This window comes from Pygocentrus nattereri, chromosome 6 (genome assembly GCF_015220715.1).
Source record: "Pygocentrus nattereri isolate fPygNat1 chromosome 6, fPygNat1.pri, whole genome shotgun sequence".
Lineage (NCBI taxonomy): Eukaryota > Metazoa > Chordata > Actinopteri > Characiformes > Serrasalmidae > Pygocentrus > Pygocentrus nattereri.
The window spans coordinates 33,276,306-33,300,984 of record NC_051216.1 but is presented as its reverse complement, the minus strand read 5'-3'; the positions used below and the strand labels follow the sequence as shown (position 1 = coordinate 33,300,984).

General features: G+C 38.7%; 1 protein-coding gene across 3 annotated transcripts in view; it reads right to left on the bottom strand.

Moving 5' to 3' along the window:
• clybl (citrate lyase beta like) overlaps positions 1-24,679 on the bottom strand; it is a 100,153-nt gene that overhangs the window by 17,101 nt on the left and 58,373 nt on the right. For all 3 annotated transcript variants that reach the window (XR_005130349.1, XR_001857745.2, XM_017695178.2), the window contains exons 2-3: positions 24,042-24,246; positions 3,103-3,291 (exon numbers count right to left, since the gene is read on the bottom strand). Coding sequence is in view for 1 of the 3 variants with exons in the window: in XM_017695178.2 (XP_017550667.1) it covers positions 3,103-3,291; positions 24,042-24,246 (394 nt within the window). In the remaining 2 variants the exon portion in view is untranslated. The remainder of the gene's footprint in view (positions 1-3,102; positions 3,292-24,041; positions 24,247-24,679) is intronic.

The window sequence follows — 24,679 nt, the reverse complement described above, 5'->3', positions numbered from 1 at the left end:
GAAGAAGAAATTCAGAGGGTGGAAAAATCTTGGAACAGGGCGATAGAGAGAGTGAGAGGAGCACCTGTCGGCAATTAAAAAGGCAAGAAACAGAGAGCAGCCCAGGAAATATATGAGCACAAATTAAAACCACTAGTTAAAAACTTCCTGCTTCTGGCCTGGACTAGCTGTGAGCTACAGACTGAGGCCCCCTCCTTCCAACTCTCTTGCTCTCACTCCCTTCCTCCACCTAGTTAAGACATTGTGACTCCTTTCAGGTCTTTTCAGGAGGCATGTGGAGCAGCTGAATGCTGCAGATTTGGCATAGGTAAGTTGGGGGGGGGGGTTGGGTTTTTTGTGGGAGCTGCTATGCTGAGGCTTGGGGGGGGCCTGTGAGAGCCCAGAGTTGTCCGTCTGTCCATCAGAAGAGACTTGTCCAGCAAGTCTCCTCTGATGGACAGACAGAGAGACAGCCAGAAGACGTCTCTCCACCCCCGGGACACATATGGAGATAATCAGGAAATAAGGCCGTTTAATGATGTCACTGTCTCCTGACCTGAGAGGGAGCGGCATCCGTGTTGAGGGCTTTATAGAGAGCCACATGGTCTGTTGGCCTTGAAGTCCAGCTTGGTGTTGCTGTGTCAGTACTAGCACAGGCTACTGCATCCAGTCATCCAGCCAAAACTGTGCTTAACGAATGAGTTTAAGGCCTACTGGGCCTTAAAAGCTTAATCCACACTGCAGTCCATCACTTTGATATTTCTTATACTGCTATTCAAAATATCACTGCATCTAGCCACCAAGAATGTTTTCTAAGGGGTTCAGATTTTCAGAGGCTGAGGTCGACATATTTTGTGTCACATCTCACATGAGGTCGGTTTCAAAAGGTCATCTGTTTCTTGGCTTTGGCTCAAGAAAAACAGCACATCTCTCTCTGAGTCAGGCTACAGGGATTGAGTCTGTCTCCCTTTAAAAGTGAAAATTTGTTATTCTTGCTTTGAGGTTTTCTTTTTCCTAAAGCAGTTATGTATGGAGCGATCAGAGTGTTCTTTAAAGATGACGAGGAAAATGTCATGGGTATTTTTAGGTCTTCATTTTTCGTATTATGCTAGGCTTAGTCTTTCAGCTCAACACTGTGCTAGATTGATGTTACCTAAATCTACTGTTATGAAAAATTGTACAAAAGTCAACCTCACTAGACATAATATTACTTATCATGCCATGTATGAGTATTAGCCCTGTCTTGATTTCTCCTTTTATTGCATATTTAAAACAGCAAATGCTTTTGTATTTTTTGGAAAACTGAATTCAGCCCTCATCATGGAGAACAGAATTTTCTTCACTTTTATTAAATAAAAGGGTTTAATGTAGTATGTAAACATTTCAAAACATACCATTCACTTACTAGTCCATACAGTGCAAAAACAGCTTGTCTGAAATTCATTGTTTCAGCGATGTCACACAAAACCAACACATTTACACATTCACCTATTCAGCCTAAAGCAATTTTTCACCCATTCACACTGACATCACAAGGAGCATTAGAACTATTTACTGGTACATAAACTGACAAACATTATAAGTGGACCTCATACATTATAAATAGAAAGAAATAACAAAATACAAGAAAAATGTAAAGCTATCCAACAAGTCAAATCACGCCTGTGAAAAAAATAATTGCCCTCTTATAAGTAATATCTTGTATTATGACATCTAGCAGCACTAACTGCAACCAACATTTCCTATTATTTGACATCAGCCTTTCACATTGTTTTAGAAGAGTTTGAAACCTGTAATAAAGGTCTGGCTTAGTTCAGATGTACTGCTAAATTTCTGAACACAAACTGCTCATTTGAGGCCCTGCCAAAGCATCTCCACTGGGTCCGAGTCAAGACTTTAATAAGGGCAATACAAAACATTAATTTTGTCTCTTTTTAGCCACGCAGATTTAGATTTGCTTTTCTGTTTAGGATCACTGACTTGCTGCATGACCGCATCAACTCCAGATCACAGACAGCAAAACATTACCATACCTTCTTACAATGTCCTATTGAGAAATGTTGAACTTGCTTTACAGTGTTGTCCACAAAGTTACACTTCAGACTAACCTGCGCATAGAATATTTCCCCAAAAGTCTTGCCCAACAGCTTTTCTGCAACAGTGATATGAGCACTAATGCTGTTCTTCCACAAAAAATAATTTTGCCCAATCTCTTTCTTGTCATGACCACTGACCTACTAATCAGTTGCTCGAGTAACTAAGGGGGCAACTACTTTCTCCTGCAGGTGATTTCCATGTTGTACAAACTTTACCCCTCAAATAAATTTAATAATTTAAAATATGTTTTGTGTTTGAAAAGGTTATCTTAGTCTTATGTAACATTTTGATCAAAGGTCTAAAAACATTCACCTTGACAAATATGCAGTATTACAGAAAATAAAGAAGGGATAAAGGGCTTTTATCACAGCCAGTTACTTTGGTTTCAAGATATGCTAATGTATTCTGTCTTTTCCACAGCTTTAAAACAAACCTGGAATTAATCTATTAGCCAAAGGTATTCTTTAACACAATGTGCTGACTAACCACCACACATGTCCATTATTTTTCACTTATCTATCTGTAAGTATAATGACATAAAAGGCTCCTTGTTGCTCCAGATTCCTACATGGGCTAACTATGTTCTTTTACTTTAAACCATAAACTTCACAAAAATATTCATTCAACTCCTATTTGGTAAGCTAATGATGGTCTTCAGGTCTTCTCTTTTCACACTCTATTTATCAAAATTTCAATATGGACTTACTGTGGACATTTTTAAATCTGCTTCCACAGCTGGGACTTTAATACTACACTTCATGAACAACTTTTGGCTTTGTTACAGGTGCCTGCTCTCCTTGTCTTTTCCTAGCTGGACAGCTGTAAGTTCTGAAACTTTCTTCTGAGTTGGTATTTTAATTATTCTCTCAAAAGTCAAGATGTCTACCTTTTTTCTGTATCATGCACATTTTTACCATCACTCACGCTGTCTCCTTGATTTATAAAGTTGGTTCACTCAGCAATGCTGGAAAAGCAATGCTGGAAAGCTTGTTCTGGGTGCTGCACTGATCTGTTGTGTGCACTCACCCACTGCACTTCTCCAGTGTCCTCCACCTTTGGCAGCATGAGTGCTGGGGGCAGGACCTCTGCCTGCAGAATGACCTCCAGGTCAGCTTCAGCCAGACCGCTGGACACGGAGTTCACCCGTACGCACTTCTCTGTACGCCCCAGATTCAGCTCTGCCAGTATCTTTGGGATCGTTTCCCGTGCTGCTGCCTGCACAGGGGACACAAGCCAGTACTTCACTGCAAAAAATCTATTGTGGCATAATAAATGATCTTGAATAGACACACACACACTTTCTAAGCTGCTTCTCCCTCAGGGTCACGGGGGGGCTGCTGAAGCCTATCCTTGGGCGGAAGACAGTATACCCTATTGAATAGAGTCTCTCTCTCTCTCTCTCTCTCTCTCTCACTATATATATATATATATATATATATATATATATATATATATATATATATATATATATATATATATATATATATATATATATATATATATATATATATATGGGCTTGAGAATTTAAAAATACTATACTTGATTTTTTTTTTTTTAACTATTTTTAATTTGCATGCAACATGTTCCCAAATGGGCGGCACGGTGGCGTGGTGGGTAGCGCTATCGCCTCACAGCGAGGAGGGCCTGGGTTTGATTCCCCGGCCGGGCGGCCAGGGTCCTCTCTGTGTGGAGTTTGCATGTTCTCCCCGTGTCTGCGTGGGTTTCCTCCGGGTTCTCCGGTTTCCTCCCACAGTCCAAAGACATGCAGTCAGGCCAATTGGACATGCTAAATTGCCCCTAGGTGTGAGTGTGTGAGTGACTGTCTGTCTGTCTGCCCTGCGATGGACTGGCGACCTGTCCAGGGTGTATCCTGCCTTCCACCCGAAGACTGCTGGGATAGGCTCCCGCGACCCTGACGGAGAAGCGGCTTAGAAAATGGATGGATGTTCCCAAATGTTGAAACAGGAGTATGTTTATCATTGTGTTACACCACCTCTCCTTTTAACAGTATTTAATAATACTGAAGACTGAAGACTCAACTGAGCTTGTTTTGAAAGAATAAATTTTGGCCATTCTTCTGTTAAGCAAGTCTTCAGCAGAGGTGGACGAAGTACACAAATCATGTACTTGAGTTAAAGTAGAGATACTCAAGGTAAAATATTGCTCCAGTAAAAGTAGAAGTCCTTACTCTAGAGCTCAACTTACAGTACAAAAGTATTTGGCTTCAAATGTACTTAAGTATCAAAAGTAAAAGTACTAAAAGATTAATTATGTCTCTGATGTCCTGTTATCATTTTTGCAACAAGACTTGCTTCATGAACTCATTTTAGGTGAAAATCCTCCAGTGTCTCTCTTGGTAAACCAGTCTTTCCATAGAATGTCATTAATTAGTGACGCTGACGTCTATTAAAATGATCTTAAGCACAAAACACTTAAGGTAAACAGTTCCAATCAGGCAGAACCAAGTGGCTCTGAAATGAATTTTTACAAACAAGCAAGGTTTCAGTTTAAGATAACCTTGTAAATTAGTTACAAGTTGAATAAAAACTTGCTTTAAACTCAGGATCGCAAAGAGGTTTTCCTTTACTATACTGACCTGTAGGTCTCTGGTCATAAACAAACTAACCGAAACTAATTTACTATAAAATGAAAGTGTTTGTACGAATTCAGAAAGAAAGAAACATGCCAGTCACAACTGCATATGTGTACATATTTCTATATTGTGGTCTATTTACAGGTTAGGTTATTGGTGTTCTTGCTTTGCACTTCTTTTGTTTTGACATGTTACATTTTTATACACCCAAAAACCAAAAGGAAGGACAGATTTCTCAAAATGTAGTGGAGTAAAAAGTAAGATATTTGACTTTGAAATGTAGTGGAGTGAAAGTAAAAAGTTGCCCAAAATGGAAATACTTAAGTAAAGTACAGATCCAGAAAAAAAACTACGTAAGTACAGTAACAAATTACATTTACTTAGTTACTGTGCACCACTGGTCTTCAGTTTCATTTCAGTAGCACACAATACTTTTTCAGTGGGAGACAGATTGGGACTGCAGCCAGGCCAGTCTAGCACTGCACTCTCTCATTATGCAGCTGTTGTAATGTGCAGAATGTAGATTAGCTTTGTCATGCTAAAATAAGCATAGGTGTCCCTTAAAAATATATTACTGACCCACTGCCAAACCAGTCAGGCTGAAGGATGTTGCAGGCAGCAGATCGTTCTCCACAGCGTCTCCAGACTCTGTCACATCTGTCACATGTGCTCAGCGTGAACCTGCTTTCATCTGTGAAGAGCACAGGGCACCAGTGGCGAATTTGCAAATCCTGGTGTTCTCTGGCAAATGCCAAGCATCCTGCACGGTGTTGGGCTGTGAGCACAACCCCTATCTGTGGACGTCGGGCCCTCATACCATCCTCATGGAGTCGGTCTCTAACCGTTTGTGCAGACACATGCACATTTGTGACCTGCTGGAGGTCATTTTGCAGGGCTCTGGCAGTGCTCCTCCTGTTCCTCCTTGCACAAAGGCAGAGGTAGCAGAGGTCTCCTGGTAGCACCTCCAGCCTCTGGACACTACGCTGACAGACACAGCAAACCTTTTTGCCACAGCTTGCATTGATGTGCCATCCTGGATGAGCTGCACTACCTGAGCCACTTGTGTGGGTTGTAGAGTCCGTCTCATGCTACCACGAGTGTGAAAGCACCACCAACATTCAAAAGTGACCAATACATCAGCCAGAAAGCATATGTACTGAGTGGTCTGTGGTCCCCACCTGCAGAACCACTCCTTTATTGTGTCTTGCTAATTGCCAATAATTTCCACCTGTTGTCTATTCCATTTGCACAACAGAGTGTGAAATTGATTGTCAATCAGTGTTGCTTCCTAAGTGGACAGTTTGATCTCACAGAAGTTTGATTTACTTGGAGTTATATTGTGTTGTTTAAGTGTTCCCTTCATTTTTTTGAGCAGTGTATATATATATATATATATATATATATATATATGCTTGACATGCTTATTGAAGAATGCTGTCCTTAATCAAATCTTGACCCATTTTTGCTCATAAAGGATTAGTCTGTCCCTGGATACCCCTTTGATACCCAAGAATGACAACACTCTCCTATTTAGGGTATCTTCTGAACATTTTTGCTCTTAAAAGACTAGTCTGTCCCTGGATGCCCCTTTGGTACCCAAGAATGACAACATACTCCTATATTAGGTATTTACTAAACATTTCCCAATGTTTCTAGTCTTAAATTGCTCCAAGCGCCAACTTTTTTGGAACTACTGCAGGCATTTCAGCACAATGATATATTTACAAAAAAACAATGAAGCTGATGTGGCAAAACATTAAACATCATGCCTTTGAATGGAGTGGATTTACCACTGTTTTCTGTTTTTATAAGCATTTCACATACTTTTTTCACTTGAGGTAATAATATTTTAAGATCATTCAATCTATTCTCACATTTTTTACTTGTGGAATTTTAAGGATTATTTCTTAAAACAAGTAAAACTCTTCCAGTGAAGTAACCTAATTTAACTAGACAAAATCAAAGTTAAAAAGAACTGAGAAACAGCTTGAAAAATCTTAATATTCAAATCAGTCACTTAATGGGAAATATTAGATGTATGGAGCACATTTAGTGTGATTTCATTTAAAAATATCCACTTTTGTAGTGTCAAAGAAGACCCTTGGTAATAGAGTCAGGTGCTCTGACCTGTTACATACTAAACATAACCGCAAATGACTCGCACTGAGGGTTGGTCAGCATGACCCAACTGTAAATACACCATTCAAGGACAAAATACAAGCATAATGGGCCAGATGAAGGCTGAATTGTAAAATACATGATTCATCTGTTCATATGAAAAGATTTCGAGGCAATTTATTTCATTTTATTTCACAGTCCCAGGAACTGACTATAACAGACATGTACATATCGCCAGAACAACAGACAACTCAGTTGGGCATTCAGTGATTGTGAAATGCTCACAAAGGTGAAGATAATTGAGGCACACATCCTGGAAGACTATTTCCAGGATTTATTTATAACTGTTCTTCAAGGAACAAAAAGCACTGATCACTGATTAAGACACATCAATGGCCAAAATTTCACCAATTTACAGAGGAAAGAGCTGCTGGCGTCTGGGATTACAAAACAGAACAAATCCAAGCAAAAGGGATCATCCTCAATGAAGCAAAGGCACTCAAGACCATAAAGCACAAGTCCAAACATCCTCACACCCTTTTCCCAAAGAAGTTACACACATACATAGACACACACAGGAAATGCAAAGAGGGAGAGGAGGAAGAATCAAAGCTAAAGCCAAGAACTAGAGCCTAACAGTGACACAGCAGCACACGCCAGGAGATTCAAACCAGATGTAGCCCCAGTGCAGAGCAGTGGGGCAGGGAAATGGGTCTCTACTGAGCTGAACATGCAGCTCTGTCCAGGAGGAAATGTGGTCCGAGTTACACAGTATGAGGAAACGGTAGCTTAGGAGTTGTCAGCTTAGATCAGACGAGAGCTGGGAGAGCGAGCAGGCCAACAGGGTCTGCTGGTGATTAGCCTGGTTTCTGCATGCAGGCAAGGGAGCAGTAGAAAAAGGAGGTGGTGGAACAAAGATCAGAGGTTAATAGAACCTGAATGAGGAGTTCCTCGGGCCAGATCATCTTCACACCTCACATACAGACAAAAACATATATGCCAAGTCCCCATACCATAAGCTCAGGTTAAAAGTCTCACTGCAGTCCAGTCTACAGCACAAGTCAAGTTTATTACATAAGCAGAATTGATATACAGTATATCACAGAAAATTACACAGAAGCTTCAATAATTTTTACTGTGTCCACCCTTTGCCTTTATTACAGCTTCCAGTCCTTTCAGGACACTTACTTTCATTTTTTTTTTTAGAGGAATCCACATCTCCAAAGTTCAGTCTTAAAATTTGGTTGCTCTTTCTGCTTCTCACAATCCAATTAACCCCAAATGCATTCAATGATGTTGAGGTCTTTTTAATAGCTTTCTGACAGCCACACATCCTTCAGGCACATTGCACCGAGTTGCGTTCTTAACACGGAAGGATGGACAGAAAATGTGGATTTTTTTTCAGATCTGACGCAAGAGTGGAGCTTGGTATCTGAATGCTTCTACTGTTCATCTGATGGTTACAGTTCTGGTGGTTTATCAAGCCTTGCATAGTTGTTAGGAGAGCCATTTCCTGTATCTTTTCATTTATTATTAACTCTAGTTCTTTGAAATATCAGGATTTTTACTTCTTTTCTTTTGACTTCCCTCTTCCTTATGCACATGCATTATCTTATACCTAATCTCCTCAGAAATACTGAAAAGTGGCCTCAATTTTGACTTTTGGACAGTGCTTAATAAAAACCCCAAATTATCAAAGAACAAACTAGTTCTGACATTCTTTCCTCTAGTCCATTAAACACACCTACTCTAACACATCAAATCAGGAGCTTGGGGTCATTTGACCTGTATTTTCTGTCTCATTATAGATCACTTATTAGTGGGCTACATAACCATGCTAATTTAAGCTGCCCACTCAAACTAGTTCAGGGCAGGTTAAGGTTGGGACTTGGGATCATGAACCAATGATCTTGAAAAAAATCAGTGACAGCCTCCTGACAGAGGTGGACCATTCCTGGTCTACTTGAGGTGCATTTTTTTCTTCCTGTGACACTTAAGTCATCAGTAAATTCCCCTTTTTAGTGGAGAAGACATAGATAAGAAGAATATAAAGCACTTAGTACTCCAATAAGTAGTAACATGGTAGCAGTGCTGACAGCCTTGAAGCGATGTTTATAATTTCTTTACTTCCAACATATTTACATAGTACGATTTCTTTTTGATTTAACCTGCTCGACTTCTCATTTTTCACATGACTGGCTGTAAACCTCATGTTTTCTTATGCATACACACAAGATTATTTATAGCTCACACAGAATAGTATTTGAACATCGTTTAACAGAAAAAGTGAATATCCATTGTCCAAAAAATAATTAACTATGATGTTCTGTGCTGCAAAAGATGATCTAATCTTTAATTAGGTTATATCAATTTTTAATTTGTGTTATTTATTTATTTATTTATTTATTACATTTTTAAAACATGTTATAGTATTCATTCTTGCTTTACTTTTTTATAATCAGATTTCCAAATGGTAAGCCAGAAACAGAGGAAAGCACTGTAAATCGAAGAAGGCTATTGGACTATGTATCCATAATTCAAGACCCATAAATCTGTTGTATGATGGATCCTTTATCTGAACTTTAGCCTCACATCATCCAAAGAAAAGCTCCATGGGGTACTACTGCTGTCTTTCGATAATCTGCATTTGTAACCTTTAAAAAAAACAAAAAAAAAAACAAACAAAAAAAAAAAACAAGAATGACACAATCAGCATCCATAATTGTTTCCCTATATTAAATATGCTAATGCTACAGGAAAGTTTATATATAAGAAAATATTTACCCCCTTCTCCTTTAGAGAAAGGATGTTCCAGATAGACGAATATTTGATTTCTATCAGTGGGAGGAAGGCCAGTTAACTCACCTCCTCTCAGAGTAAACTGACAGAGAGAACATTCTTAAGAACATCTTGGCTCCTGAGGGGCCAAGCTACTCCAAGCTTAAATAAAGCACTTTGAAAACTGAAATGTTTTACATTAATGGATCTCCATCCAACAAGTTGCTTCAAAGCACTCTCCCCAATCACCTAGCATCCCACAGAGTGGCCTGGAAATGCCCAGGTTTGAGAGATCTTTGATTCCTTCTATCAAGCCCATCATTAAAGCTTGACACTGAGTCATGACAGCATGTCCACAAAACGCTCAAAACAAAGGATGGACTTTCAAGTCTGGAGATGTTGACCTCCAGTTAAAAAAAAGGCCAGCTCCTTCATGTATTGAGAACCTGGACTCCTGCAGAGCGATATGCCAAAAAAAGGAACTGCATGTCTGGATTATTCAGCTACGTCTGGCAAAGGTGTCTGAGTCAAAGGCTAGCAATATAGCACTGCTTTATTTCAGAAAGATATGTACAGTGCACTCCTTGGAGTGTTTACATGATGGCAGGGAAACATATTTCATCATAATGTAATTAACCCTATTATTATATATACATACATACATACATACATACATATATATATATATACATACATATATATATACATACATACATATATATATATATATATATATATATATATATATATATATATATACATACATACATATATATATATATGTATATAACATGTTTTGATAACATAATCAGTCATTCTCTAAGGGGAAACAATTGTTTTGAAATGTGAGACATAGTTCCTTCCTTTTTGTCTTTTATCTCTGGCATTTTGTACCTTGCTGAGACACTTACAATGCCACTGTAAGTGAACTGTAGTGACGTGAAGGACAGGCAGGGTTGTATTCTCCAAGTGTGAAATCCAAGAGAATATCCGACTGGCTTTGACATGTAACATGACGGGCACCTTCAGGTCCGTTCCAGTTTAACGACCAACAAATCTAGCGCTTGATCATCTGTACATTTTGTACATGTCCAGTTTCACATGAGGAGATCCCCTGTCCCCCTCGGCCAGAGGCTGGATAGTCAGTTTCCTCAAAGTGCTGTGTTTGGCGGTCCACACATTACACGCCTGTGCAGGCCCAGGCACTGCCAATGAAAACAGGTCATTGTAATTTGATAATGAGGGTGGGAGGCATTTATTTTCTCTGAGCCTTAGCATTTTGTAATACATTTGGTTCCAAAAGCAAGATGTTACAGTGCAGTGTTAATTGGCAGGAGTGCAATTTAATAACTACTGGGCACAACTGTGGTGGGTTTAATGTTTTTTCACTAGAGATAATAAAATCTAGTGGTGGCACCACATAATAAGTAAACTCTTTATAAAATAAATCCCACAGAAGAACTACTTTCAGTTCCCAAATTAATCTTTCAATGGACTCAGTGTGAAGTGCACATCAAGTACATTTTATATAAAGATTTTTCCTAAACAGTTCTTGGCTCAGAGGTACACTTTTAGGAAAAATCCTTATTGGTATAAAAGCTTTTGAAACCATTTAAAGAATTTTCATGTAATGTAGAGGTTCTATACCAATGAAAGGTTTCTGCTAGAATCATACGTCAAACAAAGAACAATTCAGGAACTTTCATTTTGTATTACAGCCCTAGGTCTGAGGGAGTAATTCTAAAACAAGTCATGATGAGTGTCTGGTCTAGGGAACCATAAGAGAAACCTTCCCTCTAGGAGCCTCTGGAGAAGTGGAGCTGGTGTTCTTTACCTCCACCTTCAGCACACATGGCCAGCTTGAATACTTACTGACTAAACTGAGCCCCTATGGGGTTTTTCTAGCTTTGTTTCTATTATTCTGAAGTCACATCAGTGTAGAACCTCCATCTACCTTCCTCATGCTGTCGTATAATGATTTAAAAATATCTTATCAACCAAACGGATGTAGGGGCTGTAGTGGATCAGTGGATTATGGCTGCTAGTTTAAATCTTCAAATCATGAATAAGGCACAGAGACTGTTTATTTAGTACTATGGGCTGCACCTTTTCATGAATAACTAGATATGTTGAGAGGGTTTTCTTGTCAAAAAGGCAACATTTGACTGATTATTCAGTGTGTAGGGCTCTACTGGCGTTTTGCATCTCAACCCATCTCATCCATTTAGATGATTATTCATTTCGGATGTGTTCCTCTGATAATGTTCCTGGGTTCACTTGACATTATGGAAGTCGAATTAAAATGAGCTAGCTGTGGCAGACACTCATGGAAGCTTGGATGGCCTTTAAAAGCTATATAAAAGCCAAGTGCTAGCAATGGACTGCTATCCATTTTCAATCCATTAGGGTTGCCCACACAGCTGCTGCCACAACAGGAACCTTGTAACCCAATCATCTTTCTAAAAAAACCCAAGCTAATTTTTTCCTATATAGGCAGTCACTACAGATAACTACAAAGATCCATACAGTATTTGATGAGCTTACAGTTTTAAAAAGAATTATAGCTTGCAAAATTACAGAAATAAAAAGTCACAAACTATATTAACTAAATATAAAATATATATTTCTGAATGAAGCAACATGACACTTTGAGTCAGTCTTGTGGCCTCCTAAAAATATCCTCAGAATATCCTCAGATGAGGTTCTCTGAACCTCGTTTTGTTCTGCCCTGTACTCAAGGTAGAAAGACGACATATATGCTTATACTCTCTTTTTATAAATCCCCACAAACACATCACATTTAAATGGTTACTACCATCCACCAGGCTTAGATGGGGGAACTCAGTCAGGAAGTTAACATTTCCTCGCAGCAAAGACATCATGCATATCCTTCTATGCATCTACATTATAGACATCAAACACTGGAGATGAGCATACGGTTGCAGAGATATGTGAGGCTTGCACACTGTTCCAGTCCCTGTGACAGTGGAAGGAAAGTGAGCTCCCTGTACCAACTGTCCCCTTTAAAAATTCCCAGTGCAGCTATAAGCAACTCACATGGATTCAATCAGTGCATCACTTCAGGAGCAGCATCACACTGGACAACCAGTATTCCACTACATTTTGAACACAGAAAATGTCTTTATAATATGACCTGATGATTTTTAGGACCCAACTGTCTACTGTGAGTTACCACATAATTTTCAGCCGAATTCTCACATGACTGTAAAACGTCAAACGTAAACAGCACTTTTCAACTGAAACACCTGGAACTTGAATAATATACTCATTGTTTAAAATGTCTACCTAACTGAACAACATAAAAATAAAAGATGAAAAAAAAAAAACAATTTACCAGTGTCTGTGCTTCAAGTCAGCGAGAAATGTACAGAGTGCAGCAGCGTCATGCAGGTTGGTTTAACGTAAAACACTGAGTGGTCATAGGGGTAGTGATGGGAACCAGACGTCTAAATAGTTTAATGCCTCAAAAAGCTCCCTCACAGAAATGTAATACATGACATGGTTCTGCCGGAGAGCGTTTTAGCCTCTGAGGACTGACATGCATGGTATATGAACGATGACAAACTTGATATTCCATTGTTTTCAATGAAGCCACAAGTGGCAGTGTTCCGCAGACCACAGCAGAGAGCGGAACGATCAGTGAACGTGCCCTGACCTCTAGCTCTCACCAGGACAGACATTTCTAAAATCATTAGAACACACACACACACAATGACAATGATGCTCCAGCCTTCACAAACCCCAGCACTGGATTTCTGCTCATTAAGCAATTAGGTGGTTATGACTGCAGTAGTCCTATAACTGCATCTCTAGACCCCCCCCTCCACCACTCGCTGCTGGCCCAGTGTTCCCCCAGATGAAAAATACACACTTGGAGTGAAATGGTATGCAACACTAACTGCAGATCAACGATCGACCTCACAATCAATCTATTTTAGGGCCTATTAAACTATTAAAATAATGAAATGCACATTTTAGCATAGTTGCAATTTGTCATTTTCATAAATAAAGCAGTGTACTTTGTTACAGCTATGCGAGTTAACACAATAAGTGTCTCTAAGAATATATTAATTACTTTCCATAATACAATAACGTTGCTTTCATTGTGTGAATGCAGGGTTCACATGAATCTGAACATAAAAAACACATGACTTCCATACGCAGCTACAATTTTTAATCACTAATGTCTACTGAGAGCAATAGTGGCCTCTAACCAATGAGCATATATGTCATATACACATATCCAACTCCTCTCCAACTGTAGCTTGTTACATTAGTGGAGAGGGGGTGTAAAGATACAAATATTTTCAGATTCAGAACAATGTACAATTCTCAGGTCAAGATTCGATTTATTTAAGATTTTGATTATTTAATATGTTTTCATTTTACACAGTTCTTAACATCAACCTCAGCTCAGATCAATAAAAGTGCTCCAACAAAACATTTTTAATGGCTGTTTCTCTAACAATTCAATACCCAAAAATCACAAACCCTAGAATTTATGAGGGACTTCATAAAAAGCCCAGTCATTTGAGCTCTCGAGAGGAACAAGAGCGTTAGCTTACTTCTCACTGATTTATCCACAGGTCTCTCATGAGCACTGTCCAGCATAGACTGTGGAGGGTATAGCTGTAAAAATTGTTTAAAAGTGGTACTAAACGTGGACTACAATCACAGATTCAATCATAGCAACATGCAGTGTTTAAGCAGCTGGGCTTCAAACTGTAATATGACAGAGAGTTATGAGGGTTTTGAGGGTTAAACTAGAATTAGGAATGTTTTAAAAGTTTAAAAATTGAGTGAATTTATCATGTTAATGCAGTGTTAAAGGGTTACATAGAATTACTTTTGAAAATGCATTAAATACAGAAATGTGACTGAAGGAACTTAGACCTGTAAATAGTCCAATCAGTTTATTTCGGCACAAACATCATTAAACACTACTGTAAGTAACTTTAATTGATTCTGGCACAACAAAATTCACACAGTTTAAGAAGTCACCACCTACCAACTGCACTGAAATGCACTGAGATGCATTATTACTTTCAGACCCCTGTGTACCACACTTATGCATACACACAAGCCTTTAGCACCTAACCAAATAGTTAAAAATCATCTATAAAGACAAATGAAATACCTTATATCATTAGAACAAATGCAAACAAACATTAATGCAGTATAAATTAACAATAATGTCTTGTTTTCAAGCAAGTATGATATCTTGTGAGCTTTTTAGAAGAACACAGATTTGGTCCCAGATTTCTCCTAGATTTCCCCAGCCATCACATAGATTTGTTAAATTCCTTCACCTGCCCACCTGACTTATATTATTGGTATTAGATGAAAACAATTAAAACTGGGCTTCCTCGAGGAGAACTTTTTCTTCACTAATGATATTATATCATGCATAACAATTTAAGTGAAAAGTAAAAAATGTCTATATGAATTTCACAATTTCTTTGTATTTCTTAGTATAACTTTGCTTTAAATATTTTTAAGTTTCTAAAAATTACAGGTTAAAATGGAAACAATACCAGATTTTGAATGTATTCTTGGAGTTTTGGACTCCACTGCGAAAAATGTAAATAAAAACAAAATGTAATGATGTGCAAATCATTTAAACCCTATGTTTCACTGAAAATGTTTCAAAGACAACATGTGGGGGCAGTCACGGGCTGGAGGTTAGGGAACCAGCCCTAACACCAGAAGGTTACTGGTTCAATCCCCTGAGCTGACAGTACGTGACTGAAGTACCCTTGAATAAGGCACCTAACCCCCAACTGTTCCCTGGGCTGCCCACTGCTCTGAGCAAGTGTGCTCACTGGCCCCTAGTGTGGGGGTACATTCACTAGTGTGTATGTGGTGTTTCACTGCACGAATTGATAAAATGCAGAGGTGAAATGTCTCCATTGTGGGAGTATAGCTATATATACACTTATCCTATATATCAATGTTGAAACTGAGAAATTTTATTTATATAAATTTTTTTAATAAATGCCCATTTTGAATTTAATGCCAGAAACATGTTCCAAATAGGTGGGACGGAAGTAACAAAAGGCTGGTAAAGTTGTGTAATGCATAAAAAAGCTGGTTAATTGGCAACAGGTCAATAACATGATTGGGTATAAAAAGAGCATCTCAGAGAGGCTGAATCTTTCAGAAGTAAAAACGAGGATGGGTTCACCACTCTGTGAAAGACTGCATGATCAAATAATGCAACAAATCAAGAATAACATTTCTCAACATAAAACAAAAAGAACGTTTGCTTTTCATCATTTACAGTACATAATAACACCAAACGGTTCACAGAATCTGCAGAAATCTCTGTATGCAGAGGACAAGGCCAAAAAACAGTATTTGCTGGCCACGATCGTTGGAACCTCAGGCAGCAGTGTACTAAAAATGGACATGATTCTGTAGTGAAAATCACTCCACGGGCTCAGGAACACTTCTGAAAAACACCGTCTGTGAAAACAAATGCTAATTAAACTTGTAAACACAAAGAACAAACCATATATAAATATGATCCATGAATGATGCCACCTTCTCTGGGCCCATGCTCATGTTAAATGGACTGAGGTGAAGTAGAAAAGAGTTCTGAGGTCCAACAAATCAACATTTGAAATTCTTTTTGAAAATCACTGACACTGTGTTCTCCAGGCTAAAGATCACTCAGCTTGTTATCAGTACACAGTTCAAATGCCAGTATTCATAAGTGCACATGGCACGGGTGACGGTTACATCTGTGCAGGCACCATTAATGCTGAACGATATATACATGTTTTGGAGGCATATGCTGCCATCCAGATGTCTTTTTTAGGGAATTCCTTGATTATTTCAGCAGGACAATATAAAACCAATAAAATTTAGCAGGTTCAACATTTGATTTGGTGCCTTTGTACTATTTTCAATAAATTATAGGGTTTAAAATGATTTTCACATAATTGAATTTTGTTTTTATTTACATTTTGCACAGCTTCCCAACTTTTTTTGGAAATGGGGTTATACAGAAAATCACAAATATTTGTATTTATTCGAAAATTAGTGTTTTTCTGAGCAAATAAATAATTTTAAAATAGAATTTTCTGTGTCTAAAACTTTTGCATACTTCTGTACATGAACACCCATATGCACAGTTGCGAGCACACACATGCGCCTCTGTGTGAGTGGCAGGTCATTTCTGGCAAAAGCAAATCCTTCTGAGCTCATTGGAGCTGGGGCTCCATTTTTTTGGGTGAGTGCCTCGGATCTGCGTTTGTATTTCTTGGCAGCTGAGTGGTTTGTGTTCCTTCTCCGTGCTGCGTTGGGTTGCGCTGCGAAGAGAACAGCATGAACCCTCTGCTTCAGTGACACAGGCCTGCTCTCCAGAGTACTACAGTGCAGCAGTAACTAACACACTTACAGAGAGAAGAACAGGCCTCATACAGCAGTGTGTGGTCAGGAGCACACCTTTACAACCACCCTTGCTTCTCTCACACACCCCTAGCCACCCACCCACCCACTCACCCACTCACACCTCCAACACTGCCCCTCACATAGGCAGCCGCTCTTTGAACTTAAGACTAAATCCATACAGAGCTTTTCGAGGCTCTATATCACATAACAGTTGGCTGCATAAATTATGCTAAAATTGAAACACTGACAGGAAGCCAAAATATTACACTTTCAAATCAGGCTGCTCTGAAATCTAAGACTATAATAGTGTATTATTAAGTCTTATTCGACAAACGAAAGACATACACCGCACTACTGGCCTTACAGAGTAACCCAAAGACAACATAAATGGATTCCCCCCTTCAATGTGTAGGGCTGGGAATTAGCAATTGTAAAAGAATAACAGAGTTATCCTACGCAATACAGGCAGGAAGGTGTAAAAGATAAATAAAGACTGTGATTCGACTCCTTTCTCAAACCATCCTTCTGCTGCCACCAGCAGGACTGCCACAGAAGCAACCAGACTCATACAAACAGGATTCACTGCATGTGGAGAAGCTGAAAAAGAGAACAGTCTAATGAAAAAAGTCACTGAGACTCAATCCAGTAACATTGTATCTATTCATACAACAGATCTAAAAAAATTACTATAGCTGAGAACTGTAAACGTCTGAAGAAAGACGTTGTCCAAAAGTTTATTGCCACCAATCAGAAGCCAGAATCATGTTGTTGTCAATTAAAAGGCCCATGCCCCACACTCTCAGAAAAAAAAGGTATGACACGGTCACTGGGGCAGTACCCCTCTTGTCACTGTGGTGGTACCCTCAGGGGTACATCCCAGTACCTTTAGTCAGGGAACATAACTGTACTAGAATCCACTGAAATTATATTTTCTAAGCTGTACTGACTCCACACACCCCATCTGGTCTCTAGGCTTTTTATTTTAATGCTCTGATTTAAAACATTAGGTTATGAAAAGGTACAAATACCTACTTTTCCACTAGGAAAAACTCATGTAAGGTACACCATTGGACCTTAAAACCACTGTTGTACCTTTGAGGGTACACTTACATTGTTTGTACCTTGATGAATGAAATATGTACCTGCATAGCACGTTTAATTTCTAACAGTGCACTTTTTTTCATATAATTTTTTTCCTAGGGTCCATTTACAACATTTGTATGTCTTTATATACCAAATTGTATGTCTTTATGCACCAAATTAATTTGCTCATGATTTTAAACCTATTTTTATCCTTAAGAATTAAACATGCTGTTTATGTTCCTGTGCCTTTAAGACTGACATATGTAAAGGGTTCTGATTGGCTGTCCTATATTGTGCCTTATTTAAAAAGCAAGCCTGGCTAAAACGGTCCTTATAACTCTAGCAAGAATGGGCGGGACTAAACTATTGTATACTGAACAGTCTGGGCGCCCCTGGTGTGCGATTTGAAGTTAAATTGACTTTCTTAGTGGAAATATGTCAATATATCCTATACAGAGCATTTGCTGTGTTTGATACATGGGAAATAAATAAATAAATAAATAAATAAAGACACAATGTGGCATGTGATAAGGAAATGGCAAACATATTTTTTATATTTTGTTGTTTTTTAAGTTAAACTGTAATTGTAGAAAAATTTTACAAAAATAGTCTGTTCCCTGTGGAGGATGAATTAACTTTCACTAAGAAAATCAACAAAACATGTAATTTTGACTACATAAATATGTTGGTTTCTGCAACATCACAAAAAACAATATTTCAAAACGCTGTTTTGCAGGGAAGCAAATGCAGAGAAACCTCATTAGTTTATCACTCTTTGATTTACAAAAAGTTCAAATTTCAATTGATCTGAGCCATTTCAAAATATAATTTCTGCCTTTCAACTTTCAAATCATAACAGACATACAGTCTTTACCAGGTTTAACACTGGAAAATGCAAATAGATAAAAATGAAAACTTCACACTAACTTGTTTTTGGACTAAATTCTTACAGAAATTGTACTACCGGAAGAAACCACTGCTGGACTAAACAAAGCTAGAATATCCTCTACTGAATCATTTCTTCTACTATATCCTCTACTTTTCACAACCACAAAAAATGTCTTTCTAATTAAAAATTACTTACAAGACTGATGTCCTTGCATGATCTCTATGACAAAATTTGGTTTTTGTTCAAATATTTTGTTTTGTGTCTAGTGTCCTACATTCCTTTGCTTGTGTAATGTTTGATAGAATTCACAATAAACATTATCTAACCACGGCAAACTGACATGAAAAAAAAGTTAAACTGATTATGTGCAGCTTTCTAAGTTATTCACTTTATTACAAAGTTATCAAAAAGCACAGATAACTTACTACCTTTATCGATATCATGTAGAAGGATTGTTGTATTGATTGATGACTCCTACAAAAACAAGCAGAAGGACCTGTTGCTTGAGCCAAAAGAAAGAACTGTCCAATAGGAACATCCCTCCCTTAGCTCCTAACCAGATAACTGTCCTAACAGTCCTGCTTTGTGAAATAACCCCTGGGTTGTGTTGTTTGTTTAAAGGTGGGGGGATTTACATATCCATGATCCATCCACAAATGCATTCTTTCGCAGCTACCATTGTGAGATTCAGAAAAAAGCTCAGGGAAATGTCATTCAATCTAAAGAGAAACTGTTGCAAACAACACTCAATAACTCAGTTTTTGTGAAAATATTTAGAGTGCATTATACATCAGCAAGGTGGAAAATCTGTTGCTATTTGCAGCCGGTCTCCAAAAAAGAAAGAAATTAAAAAAGAAAGAAAGAAAGAAATTAAGAAAGAAAAGAGAAAGAAATAAATAAAGAAAAAAAGAAATGCATGTGTTTAAATCAAGGAGTAACATCATGTGCATGTCGCCACTGGCAAAAGTAAAAGCATTTCATCAATTAAAGCATGTAGACCTTAATCTGTCTGTGCGCTACCGTGTTTGTATTACTATATAAAATATGCATACAGATTTCGCACTGGTAAGTGCTCATTTTTGATTGTTTAATTTGATGAAAAAGCACAACAAATGTGTGACATTTACTCTCATTCATTTTCTTGCTTGAAAAAGTAACAAAATAATTAAAAACTCAGAATTTTTAACTTTGTTAGATCATGTTCCTTACATATCAAATAAATGAAACAACAGCATTCAGACATTGGCTTGATAACAGAAAAGAGCATAGAAATCATCGGAAACAGTAACTTTTTTTGCATCAGCCTACAAAGGGTAGAACTGCAAAGCCAATGTTATGTAGTGACTATTAACAATATGATGTATGGGTCCTCTTTTTGTTGAATGGTTATATGTCTGGTCAATGTACTGTAAAGCCTGTCCAACCTGGCAACAGTAGCTACAAAGAGCACATTTGTGGCTGGAGGATGGACGGGACAATTGTGGATGAAATGCATGAATAGATCGAGACGGTGAGAGAGAGGAAAAAGACATGGACGAAAAGAGAAAGAGGCGGAGCCACAAATCAGCCCTGCCACCTGTGGTCCAACAGATTGGATGACCAGTGACACAGCATCTTGGCCAAAAAAAAAAAGAAAAAGAAAAAGGGCAGAGATGTGCCTTCAAACAGCCTCACTCTCATTAAAGCCTCATCCAAACCGTTGGAGCTGGAGGATCCTGCCTCTGGCAGTGGAGCAGGGGGATTTTTGTGGAGCTCGGAGCTGATCAGATAGGCTAGGAAAACAACATCCGTCCACTTTCACACTCCAGTGGAAGAGGTGGTCCCTCCCGGCAGGGCTGCGTAGTCTTGCCATCTGGAGAATAAATCGAGTGTGAAGTACAGTATAGTTTGGGACCAAGCTGCGTGGCAGCAGCTCAGCAGTTAGTTCATTAGTTCCAAACTTCCAGGGTTTGGGTGAGGGGGGAGCGTGGAGTGGGTCGGCCGCCGGGTGGAATGCCCCACACTGAGCGGTGGTGTATAGGGCACCTCTAGCACAACACACACAGATAACAAACTCACCCCCGGAGAGAGAGAGAGAGAGAAGACAGGTGTAGCCATCAGCGCTGCTGTCCTGGGTAGCAGTTAGCCATCCTAGGCAGCACAGGCACTCAGTTACAGATCAGATATTTACAAACAAATATACAGACTTAAATAGGAAATGGTGCCTCTGTTTTGCTGGCCTTTCTCCTCCCATATTGAGGAAGTGGTTGCAATTGTCTGTGGAAAAAAGGCTAAAATTTGTGGTGGGAATATACCAAGGCAGAATATTTAAAGTCGCCACCAGCTTTGTGTCTGACCTCCAAAATCTGTATGAACAGACCCTCATTCACTGCTAGCCTGAGTCATTTGTTCATTAGTGTGGCACTGTACACTAGGCTTATGTCACATGGTATCGGCAGGTATCAGATGTTGGTTTGGGTGGATTTTTATGAGTTCAAGTAAATGAGCATGGCACTGGATGGATACCCAATTCCAGTGTCAGTACTGATGCACCCTTATTTTTAACACACAAAACATCAAAAATGTATTAAACATTGACTTCTGAATTAAAAATAGATCAAATTGATTGTTACAATATGGTAAAGTGTCACATAAAAAAATACTGTCAGAAACTATAAATCTTCTTTATACTCAACATTACAAATAATGCGCTTCATTAAATCATATTAAACATGACTAATTATGCTTTCTTTAATGAAACATGTAGTTATGAAGTGTTTGTGTCCTGATGATATCTACAATGTGCTTAGAAAAGCATCCTGTGACATAAATTTGACCTAATTCAACACACTAAGCAGTGATAAAGTCATACTATCCAGCACCATCACTAGTGCAAGCTAAGTGCATGGTGCAAACTCTAAAGCCAATGCACAAACAACACACACATACTTTCCTTATTTTCACTGTATCAAAAAATGCATCATACTGAGACCCCACCATATCAAAACAAATCATTGTGGTTGGAACAAAACCTTGTATCTCCTGTTTCATAATTTTTCAGTTTCTGTCATAATTTGAAAATGTCTATTGTCCTTTAATTTGTATGTACATTTTATGATGGATGGACCAACAAAAATGAGCCAAAATTACATGGAAAAAAGTCTGGTTCCATTAACTTACATGTAAAATAATTTTTTTCCTTTTCCTGTAACGTTACCATTTTGGAGGTATGAGCTTTTGTTCCAACAACAGTTAAATCAAACTCTGAATTTTGTGTAGTTACACCTCTACTGAATATAGATTTCAGGATTTGGTTATCAGTTTACAGAACACTTCATCTGTACACATAATCATGTATATATTTGCATATACTTGATTTACAGTTTCATAAAATGGTAGCTATAGGATTGTGTAGTATATTGTGATTTTCAGTGGCACACGCAAAACAGAAGGACTGTAAACAAAAAAGTGTATGTCAGTAAGCAATGGAGTATTTTGGAATCCTGCAAGTAATGGAATCATTCCTTCATCATATGGCTCTATCAGAGCGAGAACTTTGAGTGTTTCTGTTTTTTCTCCTTTTCTCTCTCTCCTCACAGGCGTACGAGTGCAATGGAGCTGCAGGAGGAAGTGTCATTTAGCGGCATGGAAAAATAAAACGTCTATCTATAGGTACACACAAACCCCCATGGATTTCCAATTGCCAGGATGGGGAAAACAGCCGAGCGAGTGGGAAGTGAAAGAGAGGGAGCTGCAGAGCGAGGTGCTTTTTTTTATTGAGTTAATAACTCATTTTTACATTACTCACTTGCGCCTTAGCAAATAAATAATGGATCACAGCTTTCGGCGTACTGTGCCAGACTCTTTAAAGCTAGCATATGGTCTTTAAAATTGACTGCATCTTGTACTGAGGACTGTAAGCGCTTGTAGCCTTGACAGATTTATACCATCAAAAAGCTGAGGAGTAATAGGATTATTTGCCGGGACTCTGCGCAGTACAAATGTTATTTTTCAGGGTGAGCTATTAGCATTTTTATCTAAGAGACTAGAGAGAGTGTTAATTCTATCAAGCCTGACAGGAACATGTGCTAGCACAGAAAAGACTGCTCTGCTTGGGGAGAGAACCAAGGCCCTTTCCTAATGCTATTTTCCTCCTCTCAGATCACCTGGCCTTAATATTGTTCAGTAGAATAATCCTATACAGGCAGAACACGAGTGAAGAAATTAATTAAAGAAAGCTTTTTTTTGTATTTGTTCTGTGTCTTTTCTAATACGCAAGTAGCACTTAAGATTTTTTATGTTAACTGAAATGCTGCACTTTTAGAAGCACTATTTTGGTACCATTTCCAACTATCAAAAGGCAAAAAAAATGTGACACTGAAACCCACAGTTTGCTGTGAATACCCTTCAAAGGCTCGATTAAGACATTACCAAGGCACCTCAGTGACACAAAAGACACAAAAACGTTAAGCTAGTATTATTTTCAAGCATCACTAGACACTTCTGTGACATTTTCCTTTGAAAACCTTTCTCCATTTAGCAATGAGAGAGAAATAAGGGGGTGTTTTTGGAAAACACTGAGCTCCATCACCTTTTTCAAGGGGTCACAGTTGTCAATCAAGCTGAGATTCCCCCCCCCCCCCCCCCCCCCACCCCCCACCCCCCCTCAATCAGGAATAGCCTCTGGCCATATCAATCATTTTTATTATCATGACTTAAAAACCTTTGTTAGGTGACTTCTTCCCCCAGCCCCTCTTTATCCCACGCTCCAATCACAATTTCATGGCAAGGCAAACAGGGCCAATTGGCTGGCTGTGTGGGTGGGTCGAGAATGCTTTTAACCTGCTGCATCTGCCGACTTCCTGCTGCTTTCCCTGTGTGAAGTGGGCACCTTGTTTTAAGTGAATGTGATAGAGGGGCATTTCTTGCCTTTATCACGACATAATGGGAAGGAAATGTGCTTGTTTTAAGCACGGTGCTTGGCTAGCTTTATACAATGTGATTAAGAACCAGCACCTGGCTGAATAGGGGCAGTAAATGATTTGGTTTCTGCATGCCACAGAGTCAGGTGCTGAAGGATTAATGACCGTTGTAGTTGTGGTGGCTACCTTCTTATTAAGGGCAACGCCATCCTCGCAGTCCAGAACAGCACAGTCCACATCTAGCGAGATGAGCTTCCTAAGCTTGCGCTCGTCGTTGCCTGGTACATAAAGAACGGCCCGTCGCGGTATGTACTTCAGAGATGTTCCTGAGGTATGGTGACATCGCCAACTGCTTTGGTGCCATACCGCTAGAAGCAGCCTATGGGTCAACCTATATAACAAATAAACAAACAAATAATTAATCATAGGCATGAATGAACAAAGTCAATGTAGCTTTGGTTGTGGTTTGTACAACTGTAAACTGATATTGTACATTTTTAACAAATAAACAAGCAAATAATGTGTGTGAAGGAACAAAGTCTACCACTGTACCACTGGCTGTGGTTGTTTTCACTATGGTAATTACTTGTTTCTAGAATAATAAACAAATGAATAAACAAGCAATCATGGGCATGGGGGTCTATGTAGCTTTGCTTAAAGTATTTTTGCACAATGATTATCATCTGGTTTTATAAAACAAACAAACAAACAAGGTCATAGGGGATGAGGTCTACGTAGCTTTGGTCAAGGTCTTTGCACAATGGTAATTACTTTTTTTCTATACATTATACAAACAAATAATCATGACCATGATTGAATGGAGA